Here is an 11,500-nt window from a genome sequence, read left to right as displayed (position 1 = left end):
GGATGAAGGCGAACCACCGATACGGGGGAAAAGCCTGCAAATATGCAAGCTTTAAAAGTGTAAGGGGTGCGGGGAACAGCAAATCATCGACTGAGCCTACTACTACTGCTGCCTCAAAAGAAACGGCCCCAACACAAAAAGAGGTCATGGAGACGGGTCAGGAGGAACCCGAAATAACACCCAATCATCATGAAGCAGGATATATGTAAGGTATTACAAACGAATGCAAACCACTCCGCCGAAGCACAAGATCTGCTGATGCAGACAATAGCGGAGTGGGGTATTCACTTGGCGGTGGTAGCTGAACCGTACTACGTCCCCCCCAATAGAAATGATTGGATAGGGGATGAGGACGGCCTAGTGGCAATCATAGGGAAAGGAGGAAGAGATGCAATACCCTTCTCTGCACTAGACAGCGGAAAGGGATATGTGTTGGTCCGATGGGGTGAACTAATAGTAGCGGGAGTGTATTTCTCTCCCAATAAACCCCTAGACCAATTCGAGGGATTTTTGGACGAGCTTGGGAGGGCCATCAACCGGCAATGGCCAGCACCTATAATAGTTGCAGGCGACTTGAACGCAAAGGCGGTGGACTGGGGATCTCCTGCCACAGATGCGAAGGGGGCCATGCTGTTAGAATGGTGCGAGGAGAACGACCTCTTGATAGTAAACAGAGGAACAGAATACACCTGTGTAAGGCACAATGGCGGCTCGATAGTGGATGTAACGCTAGGCACTCCACGAGCAACCAGGATAATCAAGGGGTGGAGAGTAGTTGTGGGATCGGAGACTCTATCCGATCATCGGTACATAAGAATGGAGATCTCCGATCCCTCACTAGGAAATAATTCTAGGAATTTAAGAAAGGGAAAGGACACACCTGCCCCCAGATGGGCACTCAAGAAGATGGATGCGGATGCGGTCGTAGCAGCGGCGGTAGCTAAAGCATGGGAGCAGGAACCTGATGATGAAGAGTGGGATGCCAATCAGGAAGCTGAATGATTTCGCGGAGCAATGACGGAGGTCTGTGATGCGGCAATGCCAAGAGTCACGGCTCCCCCAAGGAAGGAAGGGGTGTATTGGTGGTCGCAAGATCTAGCTAAGCTTCGAGCGACATGCCTGAAAGCGAGACACCAATACACACACTGTAGACGCAGACAACTTGGACGCGAGACTGAAACCAGGTTGTTAGAAGAATATTTACAGGCCAGAAAAGCCTTGCGACTTGCTATCAGGAAAGCAAAGTGTGGGGCTTGGGATGAGCTCCTAAACGACCTCGATAAAGATCCGTGGGGACGTCCATACCTTATTGTCAGGAATAAACTGAGGTCGGGAGGACTACCTATAACAGAAGGATTACAACCCCGGGCATTAAAGGACGTAGTCGGAACTCTCTTTCCAAAAGAGGAGAGAGTAAGGAGGAGAGAACTGCATGGCATTCAGGAAAGTCCGCACAACTACTGGGATGAAGACCTGGAGGTATCATCAAGAGAAATGACTGATGCTGTGAGGAAAATGAGAGAAAAGAATACTGCACCGGGCCCGGACGGCGTACCCGGGAAGGTGTGGGCAATTGCGCTTGAGGAGCTAGGCAGTAGGATGGCGAGACTTTTTACGAACTGTCTCAAGTTGGGAAAGTTCCCAAATGTATGGAAGGAGGCTGGACTAGTCCTCATTAAAAAGGAAGGCAAGCCAGAGGGCGCCCCGTCATCATATCGCCCGATCTGCCTTCTCGATGAGGCGGGAAAGCTGTTTGAGAGGATAGTGGCTTCCCGCCTCAAGAGGCACTTAGCAGGGGAGGGACCGGACCTGGCGGAATGCCAATATGGCTTTCGAGAAGCTAGATCCACAGTGGATGCAATCATCAAGGTCCAACAGATAGCGCAGGACGAAGTAACTCGGGGCGGGGTGGTAATCGCGGTGAGCTTAGATATCTCTAACGCGTTCAACTCCCTGCCCTGGGAGTGTATTAAAGAGGCGCTAAAATATCATCGGGTGCCGTCATATTTACAAAAGGTCATACATGACTACCTCAAAGATAGAAGCATCGTATACACGGGTAAATATCAAAAGAGGTATAGAGACAAAGTTAATCGTGGGGTTCCACAGGGGTCGGTCCTTGGACCACTCCTGTGGAATCTAGGGTACGACTGGGTGCTGAGAGGGGCGTTACTCACTGGCATGCACCTGGTATGTTATGCGGACAATACTCTGGTGATTGCCAGGGGAGAGTCCTGGGAAGAAGCTGCGAGAAGAGCGAAAATTGGAGTGGCCCTAGTGGTCAATAGAATAAGGAAGCTAGGGTTGAGGGTGGCGCTCAACAAGACAGAGGCCGTGTACTTTACGGGTCCAAGGAAAGGTAAACCGCCCCAACCATATATAGAGGTGGAGGGGGTCAGGATCGAGGTAAGGCCCAACATGAAATATTTGGGTCTTACATTAGACAGCAGGTGGAATTGGCGGGAGCATTTCTGCCGTCTGGCCCCGCGAATAAGGAAAGCGGTGAACGCAATGGGGAGGTTGCTTCCAAATATAGGAGGACCGAGAGAGAAAATCCGCCGCCTATTTATGGGTGTAGTGGGGTCAATGGCGTTGTATGGCGCTCCAGTGTGGAGTGGAGCCCTAATGGTCAGTAGTGAAAAGCTGCTGAAAGAGCTGCAAAGAAGACTGGCCATCAGGGTAATAAGAGGTTACCGTACCATATCTGATGAAGCAGCGTGCACATTGGCGGGAGCGGTCCCATGGACAATTCTGGCAAAAGCGTATAGAACGCTATACGAAGAGAAAAAAGGCCTTCAAAGCAGAGGACTAGTGATGACGCCAAGAATTAAGGAACAACAGAGGAGGAAGGCTCGACAAAGAGCAATCCAGGAATGGAAGGAGAAGCTGACTCGACCAAGGGCGGGTAGTAGAACCGTCGAAGCGATCCAGCCAGTCCTGGAAGAATGGATTGATCGGCGACACGGAGCGTTATCATACAGGGTGGTGCAGGTGATTACTGAACATGGGTGTTTTGGCGAATACCTGCACCACAAAACGGGGAGGGAGATGACGACTGCATGTCATCACTGCGATGAGAGGGTAGACACTGCACAACACACAGTAGAGTGGTGTCCTGCTTGGGAAGAGCAGAGGAAGGAACTGAGGGACGCTATTGGTCAAGATCTGTCGATGCCGGCTATGATTGAAGCAATGCTGAACTCAGAGGATAAATGGAGAGCAATAGCCTCCTTTTGCGAGGAAGTTCTTACCAGGAAGGAAGAAGCAGAAAGGACGAGAGAAAACAATCCAGGGGCGGAACCGTGCAGGAGAAGAAGAGGAGGGGCCAGACGTAGAGCCTTTGCGGCTCGCATGTAAGGTCAAGAAAGAGAATGGTGGTTGAAAGAAGAAGGATGGAGCGGGAGGCGAGGCAATGACCAGTTTGCTGGTCGCCTCCCTCCCGCTCCAGCCGAGGAGAGGGGGATGGCCTCATCTCGAGATGAGGGCATCTGGAAAGGAAAGCCTCGGGGACTGAAGCCGAATCCCAACCCTATACGGAAGCGGGAAGGGCTCAATCCTCGGGGCAATGAGGAGGAGGCGGGACGGAGGGGACAATGGTTGTTACACAACCAGATCCCCTCCCTCCCTGCAAAGGAGGCTCCCTTCCCGGAGGGGGTCTCTTGGAGAAGGCCCTCCGGTCTGCCATCGATTCCTAAACCCTCATGGGTGATGGAGGGAATGGCAGATCGGGGGATCGGGGGAACTGCAGAGTTTCAAGGGCGGGGGCCCTTAAACTCATTGCACGCGGCTCCCCACCGAGGGGAAGAGGAGTGGTGGTGATCCCCACTCTTCTCTACCCGATCTGGCCTACTCAGGGTCAAATCGAAGGATGAGGCACCTCTTGAATTGGGGTGCCGGGCGGTGGGTGCCCTGTGTGCATGCGAAGAGCGATTCCCAGGGTACCCACGATAACGTCAAGTGAGGATCACCGACGGGTTTAGAGGGTCGGGGGAGGGCCTTAAGCCCTCCTTTCGTCATTGGACGTTAACCATCCCCTCATAATCCGAAGCTTCCCCCGAAGTAGAGGATATGTGTCAGCACATTCCCGTCGTAAAAAAAAAAAAAAAAAAAAAAAAAAAGTTAGGTTAGGTTTTCCCTCAGGGGCACTACAGATTCATCCCTGTAGTGTACGGGTGTCGCAATCCCGAGGTACCCGAGCTGGAGTGTGTGGTGATGGATGAACGAGGTGCGATGGGCGTGCAGGCCCTAAAAAGGACTTGTCCACTGCACTAGGTGAAGGAAAACACCGAAGATAACACCCGGGGGGGAGGCCCCGTTAGCTGAGTAAGGCAACCTCCTAAGGGGAAGGAAAACCCCCGACAGAAAAAACCAATTTTCTTCTAGCAATCATGAGGAGTACAAAGAAGAAAGCGAACGTCCTGTTCGGATTCCAGGAACCGGCGTGGGGGGGGGTGTAGACCTGGCTCCCCCCTCGTCGTCATCGAGCGACAGGTCGTCCACGGATTTGCCAGCTGGGTTCGTGGATCAGAATGCGACATCGCTGAGGAGTCAGCCGGAGTATAAGGTGGAGAGCCGGCTAATTAAGCTGGCCATTCAGTGGGAGGAACGCGACAGGAATGTCGACCCTCAGGACCTTGTGCTGACCATTTGCCGGGTCCTTGCGGACGAGAGGGTCTGTGAATTTAGGCATCTTGGTATGTACCATAGATTGTCCGCTTACATGGACAAATTTTTGTCGAAGGGTGTGACTCGGCCTTGCGAGTCGCGTTGTGTGAGGTCTTTGGACCCCGTTAAGCCGGATGACCCCGTCGTGCGCGTCACTGGCGATTCGGGGAGGATTTGTCCTTTGCCTCCATCTCCGGAGAAGCTGCGTGGAGACAGTGATGAGGGGGCCCTTGAGGTCACCATGGGCGAAGACGCGTTGGGCGCTGCCTCTGCCTCCCCTGGGGGCTTGGATGGCGCGCTTGACGTGTCGGAGCCTGGGTTCTCTCTTAGCCCGGTGGAAGTTCTTGACCGGGAGCAGATCCTGGCGGACAACTGCCGGGCTTTCGCGGAGGAGAACAGGAAGCTCGAGGAGCGTGTTAGCTCTCTGGAAGAGAGCAACAGAAAGCTTCGCGAAGAGCTTGAGTTGCTGAGAGGAGCGGCAATTCCCCTTCCTCCCTCTCCTGGGGAGAAGGGGGCGCCCCCTAATAAGAAGAGGACGCGACTTATGCGGGGTAAGGAGGTGGTCCCCGATCCGGAGAATTCTGGTGAGGAGACCACTTCGGAGGTGCGGAGGACTCTGTTTGAGTCCTCCTCTGAGGCGGCTTTGGGGGGGGATCCACACCAGCAGCTTTTAGCGCGGGTGGATCTCCTCATCGAGAGGCGTATAAGTGGTGCGCTCGAGGACCTGAGGAGGACTGTGGAGTCTCTCAGGTCCTCACTGGAGTCTCGGGGGAGTGGGGCAGTTTTGCCTGCCTCTGCTCCCTCTACCAGCGAGGTTTCCCCTGTCCTCTCCATGCGTAAGCGGGGGAGGCGGGGTCGTGGCGGTAGATTGGCGGCCTGCTCTCCGGGGGCTGGGTTGCCTGCTTCGTCGGCGACTGTTATGGTTGCCGGTGGGTCGGGTGGCCTGGGTCCTGGGGGGGCTCGGGCGTCGGGCCCCGTGGCTGGCCCTGGGTTGGGTGCGCGTCGGGGCCGGGTTCGAGGTGCGCGAGTTCCGAGTGGGTCGGTTGTACAACTCGTTTCTACGAGGGGCCGGTCCTACTCGGACATTTTGAAGGAGGCGAGGTCGCGCGTTGACCCCGAGGAGTTGGGCATTGGCCCGATGAAGATGAGGTTTGGTGAGACTGGGGGCCTGCTTTTGCAGGTCCCTGGAAAAGACACGGCTGCGAAGGCGGACCTATTCGCAGGCAGGTTGCGGGAGGTCTTCTCGGGAGGAGACGTGGTGGTCTCTCGCCCCCAGAAAACCATGGAGCTCAGGCTTCGTGGTACTATGGGGGAGGAGACTGCCTCGCGCGAGGAGATTTTGGAGGCGCTGGGGTCTCTGGGGGGATGCAGCGCGGGGGATATCCGGATCGGGTCGATTCGGTCCCTGCCGCGGTCCCCCTTGAGCACTTTTTGGGTGCGTTGCCCGTTGGCTGTTGGCCGAAAGGCCTTGTCAGCGGGTAAACTTCGTGTAGGCTGGAACACCCTGGAGGTTGAGGCACTTCGTGCCCGGCCTCTGAGGTGTTTCAGGTGCCTCAAGTTGGGGCATGCGCGGGTGGGTTGTGCGTCTGACGTGGATCGCTCGCGGTGCTGTTACCGCTGTGGTGTCGAGGGACACCAAGCGGCGGGGTGCGTCGCCACTCCCCGTTGTCCGGCTTGCTCGGACGGTGGGGAGTCGGCTCGACATGTCCTGGGAGGTCGGGGGTGCGTTTCGTTCCCCCCTTTTCCCGGGCAACGATCAACCGGGGCGAAGGATAGGCGCCAGGCTCCGGGCCGTCCTGATAGGAGACGGCCTTTGGAGATCGAGGCTGCCTCAGCACCTAAGTAATGTTTGTTGAATGTTGTTGTTATGTCTTTTATTAAGTAGCGGCGATGGGTTTGAAGTGCCGGGGAGGTTGCTGCAAGGTGACTCCGCGGCCTCCTTGCCCGCGCCAGGTTTATGTTTTGTCTTAGTTTTTCTCGTCTTTCGTCCATAGGTGGTGTGAACATCATGCACCACCTTTATATGTCTCTCGGCCACTGTTCTTTCGCTGTCGGGCCTTAGAGGGCCGGGCCTGTGGCCCTTACTTGGTTTCTTTGTGGACGTGTACATGTTTGTATATATGTTCGTCCATATAGTTGGTGACGTCCCGTGACGTCAACTTCATGTGGGGTGGGTGGCTGCAGTCACCTCGCCAACCAGGTCAACAGGGAGAGGAGTGGGGGCTCCAATCCCATTGCACGTTGACCTCGGGTATGGCCGGGGGGTGAGCTGATAGCCCGGCTCCCCCCTATTTACCCTCTCGGGGTAAGGGTATTGGACGGGTCAACTCCTCAAGTTGCCCGGGGATGCGTCCTTAACAGGACCAGGTCATGGGTGTCCACCGTGATGTAATGCGATCGCGGTTCCGCGGTGGACAATACCCGTCAACGACCAGGGGCTATAGTCAGGTTTTAGGCTGGTACCCCGCCCGATAGTCCTTCGGGATACTACGGGCGGGAATCCGCCACAAAGCCTCCTGGCCCTCCCTCAAGGGTCAGGACGCAAAGTTTGGTTTAGGCAAATTTCCTGACTTAAAAATAAAAAATAAAAAAAAAAGGTTAGGTTAGGTTCGGGTTCCCTCAGGGGCACTACAGACTCATCCCTGTAGTGTACGGGTGTCGCAATCCCGAGGTACCCGAGCTGGAGTGTGTGGTGATGGATGAACGAGGTGCGATGGGCGTGCAGGCCCTAAAAAGGACTTGTCCACTGCACTAGGTGAAGGAAAACACCGAAGATAACACCCGGGGGGGAGGCCCCGTCAGCTGAGTAAGGCAACCTCCTAAGGGGAAGGAAAAACCCCCGACAGAAAAAACCAATTTCTCTTTTTTCAGATATGGGTAGCAGGAAAAAAGAAGAGAACGTCCCGGGTTCGGGTACCGGGAACCGGCGTGGGGGGGGGGGGGGGGGTGCAGGCCTGGCTTCCTCCATGTCGTCAACAGACGACAGGTCGTCCGCAGTTTTGCCGGCTGGGGCTGCGGACTGGACAGCGACAGTGCCGAGGTGTACGCAGGAGGACGAGATGGATGACCGGCTCACCAGGCTGGCCATCAAGTGGGAGGATCGCGATAGATCCGCTGATCCTAGGGACCTCGCGTTGAAAATACGTCGGGTCCTTCAAGACGAGATAGTGCGTGAGTTCCGGTATCTCGGGATGTATCATACGTTGTCCCGATATGCCGGAAAGTTTTTACGCAAGTGTGCGATGGGCAGGACTGAGTTCTGCGGGGCGCATGAGTGTGTCTCTGATGGCTCGCTGGAGGATCGTCCTCGTCCTCCCTCTGCAGAGAAGATCCGAGATGGCAGTGGAGATGAAGCTCATGAGGTGAGTCTGGGTGTAGATGCGTTGGGCGCAGCCTCTGCCTCCCCTGAGGGGCCTGGTGGCGTGCTTGACGTATCGGAGCCCTCTGTACTTTTTAGCCCGGTGGAGATCCATGACAGGGAGCAAATCCTGTCGGATAGCTGCCGGGCTTACGCGGAGGAGAACAAGAAGCTGATGGAACGTGTTGGTCTCTTGGAGGAGAGCAACAGGAGACTCCAGGAAGAGCTGGAGTTGGTGAGAGGAGTAGCGGCTCCCCTTCCTCCCTTTTCTGGGGAGAAGCTTAATAGGAGAAAGAGGAGGAGACAGAGGCGGGACGAGGAGGCGGTCTCCGAACCAGGAGTATCTGGTAAGGAGGTCGCTTCTGGAGTGCGGAGGGCTCTGTTTGGGCCCTCCCCTGATGCGGTCGTGGAGGGGGATCCGCTCCAGCTGCTTTTAGCGCGGGTGGATCTCCTTATCGAAAAGCGCGTCTCTGGGGCGGTCGAGGGCCTGAGGAGGACTATAGAGTCTCTCAGGTCCTCGTTGGTTTCCCGGGGGAGTGGGGTGGGTTCGCCTGCCCCTGCTCTGCCGGTCAAAAAAGTTACCCCCGTCCTCTCTTCGCGAAAGCGGGGGAGACGGGGTCGAGGCGGTAGAGAGGTAGTCTGCTCTCCTGGGGGCGGGTCGCTTGCTCCGTCGGCGGCTATTATGGCTGCTGGCGGGGTGGGTGGCTTGGGTCCTGGGGGAGTTCGGGCGCCGGGCCCTGCGGCTGGTTTCGGGATAGGCGCGCGGCGGGGGCGAGTGGCGCGAGCCGCGCGCGTCCCGAGTTCGTCGGCAGTACAGATTACATCGACGGGGGGCAGGTCCTATTCGGACATCTTGAGGGTGGCAAGGTCGCGCATTAGCCCCGAGGAACTAGGCATTGGCTCGACTACAATGCGGTTTAGTGTGACTGGGGGCCTGCTTCTGCAGGTCCCTGGAAAAGACACGGGAGAAAAGGCGGACCTGCTTGCGGGGAAGCTACGGGAGGTTTTTCCTGGCGGAGATGTGGTGGTCTCCCGCCCCCAGAAAACCATGGAGCTTAGGCTCCGTGGGACTATGGGGGAGGGGATCACCACGCGTGAGGAGATATTGGAGGCGCTTACATCTCTGGGAGGATGTGTTGCGGGGGATGTTCGACTCGGTTCGATTCGGTCTCTTCCGCGGTCCTCCCTGAGTACATTGTGGGTGCGTTGTCCGCTGATCACTGGTCGGCAGGTCGTGTTGGCGGGTAAGCTGAGGGTAGGTTTTAACACTCTCGGGGTGGAGCTGCTTCGCGCCCGCCCCTTGAGGTGCTACAGATGCCTTAGGTTTGGGCACGCGCGAGTGAATTGTGCGTCCGACGTGGATCGCTCGCGGCGTTGTTACCGCTGTGGTGTGGAGGGACACCAAGCGGCGGGGTGTGTCGCCACTCCTCGTTGTCCGGTGTGTCTGGACAGTGGAAAGTCGGCTGGACATGTCCTGGGTGGTCGGGGATGCGTTTCGCTCCCCCCTCCTTCCGGGCAACGTGACACCGAGGCGGGCGATAGGCGCCAGGCTCCGGGTTGTCCCGATGAGGGACGGCCTATGGAGACGGAGGCTGCCTTGGCGTGTGTGCAGGCTCCGCGGCCCCCCCCTGCTGGGGGGGCTCCCGATAGTCCAGAGTGGGTGGGAGTGGACTGCAGTCGGGGGCGGGGGAGGTCACGGAGAGGTGGCTCCCCTGTGCTGGGCTGCAGTTCTGCTCCCAACGTCTAGTGTGGTTCTTGTCCTTTGTTGTAGTGTGTGTAGCGGTGGATGCGGGGGGTTCCGGGGAGGTTGCCGAAAGGTGACTCCGTGGTCTCCCTGCTCCGCCAAGTTTTATGTTTATTAGGTAGCGGCGATGGGTGTTGAGTGTCGGGGAGGCTGCCGAAAGGTGACTCCGCGGCCTCTTCACCCACGCCAAGTTTATGTAAGTCTTTGTTTTGTTTGTCCTTCGTTCATAGGTGGGAGTAACAACCCTTCCACCTTTATTGTGGTCGGCCATTGTGCCTCACTGTTGGCCCTTAGAGGGCTGGGCCTGTGGCCCTTATTTGGTCTCTGTCGTGGATCGTGTATATGTCTGTCCACGTAGTTGGTGACGTCCTGTGACGTCTTAAATGTGGGGTGGGCGGCTGCGGCCGTCTCACTAACCGGGTTTGGCAGGGAGAAGGGTGGGGGCCCTGATCCCATTGCACGTCGACCCAGGGAAGTCCGGGGGGAGCTAGTAGCCCGGCTCCCTCCGATGCCCTTTCGGGGCAAGGAAATGTCCTCTCCGGGGGGATACCTGTAGTATCCTCTCGGGGGATGTGTCCTACCTTAAGGACGCCGGTCGGGTGTCCACCGTGAAGTAATGCTTACGCGGTTCCGCGGTGGACAATACCCATACGACCAGGGGCTTCAGTCAGGTTTTAGGTCGGTCCCCCGCCCGATAGTCCCTCGGGATACTACGGGCGGGAATCCACCACAAAGCCTTCTGGCCCTCCCTCAGGGGTCAGGACGCGAAGTTTGGTTTAGGCAAATTTCCTGACTATAAAAAAAAAAAAAAAAAAGGTTAGGTTCGGGTCCCTCAGGGGCACTACAGATTCATCCCTGTAGTGTACGGGTGTCGCAATCCCGAGGTACCCGAGCTGGAGTGTGTGGTGATGAATGAACGAGGTGCGATGGGCGTGCAGGCCCTAAAAAGGACTTGTCCACTGCACTAGGTGAAGGAAAACACCGAAGATAACACCCGGGGGGAAGGCCCCGTTAGCTGAGTAAGGCAACCTCCTAAGGGGAAGGAAAACCCCCGACAGAAAAAAAAACCAATTTCTTTTTTCAGATATGGGTAGCAGGAAAAAAGAAGAGAACGTCCCGGGTTCGGGTACCGGGAACCGGCGTGGGGGGGGGGGGTGCAGGCCTGGCTCCTTCCATGTCGTCAACAGACGACAGGTCGTCCGCAGTTTTGCCGGCTGGGGCTGCGGACTGGACAGCGACAGTGCCGAGGTGTGTGCGGGAGAACGAGGTGGAGAACCGGCTCATCAAGCTGGCCATCTCATGGGAGGACCGTGACAGGACGGTCGACCCGAGGGACCTGGCGATGGAGATTCGTCGGGTTCTTCGGAATAAGAAGGTGAGTGAGTTTCGGCATCTCGGGATATACCATAGGTTGTCCCGATATGCCGAGAGATTCTTTCACAAGTGCGCGAGGGGTGCGACTGAGTTTTGTGGGGCGCACGAGTGTGTCCCGGACGAGTCGCGGAAGGATTGTCCTCGGCCTCCCTCTCCGGAGAGGCTACGTGGTGACAGCGAGGAGAGGGCCCTCGAGGTCAGCATGGGTGAGGACGCGTTGGGCGCTGCCTCTGCCTCCCCCGGGGGGTTGGATGGCGCGCTTGACGTGTCGGAACCTGGTGTTTCTCTCGGACCGGTGGAGGTTCTTGACCGGGACCAGATCCTGGCGGACGGCTGCCGGGCCTATGCGGAGGAGAACC

At 57.0% G+C, this 11,500-nt stretch overlaps 1 protein-coding gene across 1 annotated transcript; it reads left to right on the top strand.

Moving 5' to 3' along the window:
- The first annotated feature begins 258 nt into the window (after positions 1-258).
- On the top strand, positions 259-1,002 carry LOC146723060 (uncharacterized). The gene has a single exon (XM_085483220.1). The coding sequence runs from the start codon at positions 259-261 to the stop codon at positions 1,000-1,002; it is 744 nt and encodes a 247-aa protein (XP_085339346.1).
- Positions 1,003-11,500: the final 10,498 nt, after the last annotated feature.

This window comes from Nylanderia fulva, unplaced genomic scaffold (genome assembly GCF_048542155.1).
Source record: "Nylanderia fulva isolate GAGA-0341 unplaced genomic scaffold, ASM4854215v1 Scaffold239, whole genome shotgun sequence".
Lineage (NCBI taxonomy): Eukaryota > Metazoa > Arthropoda > Insecta > Hymenoptera > Formicidae > Nylanderia > Nylanderia fulva.
This window is presented reverse-complemented; position numbering and strand designations above follow the sequence as displayed.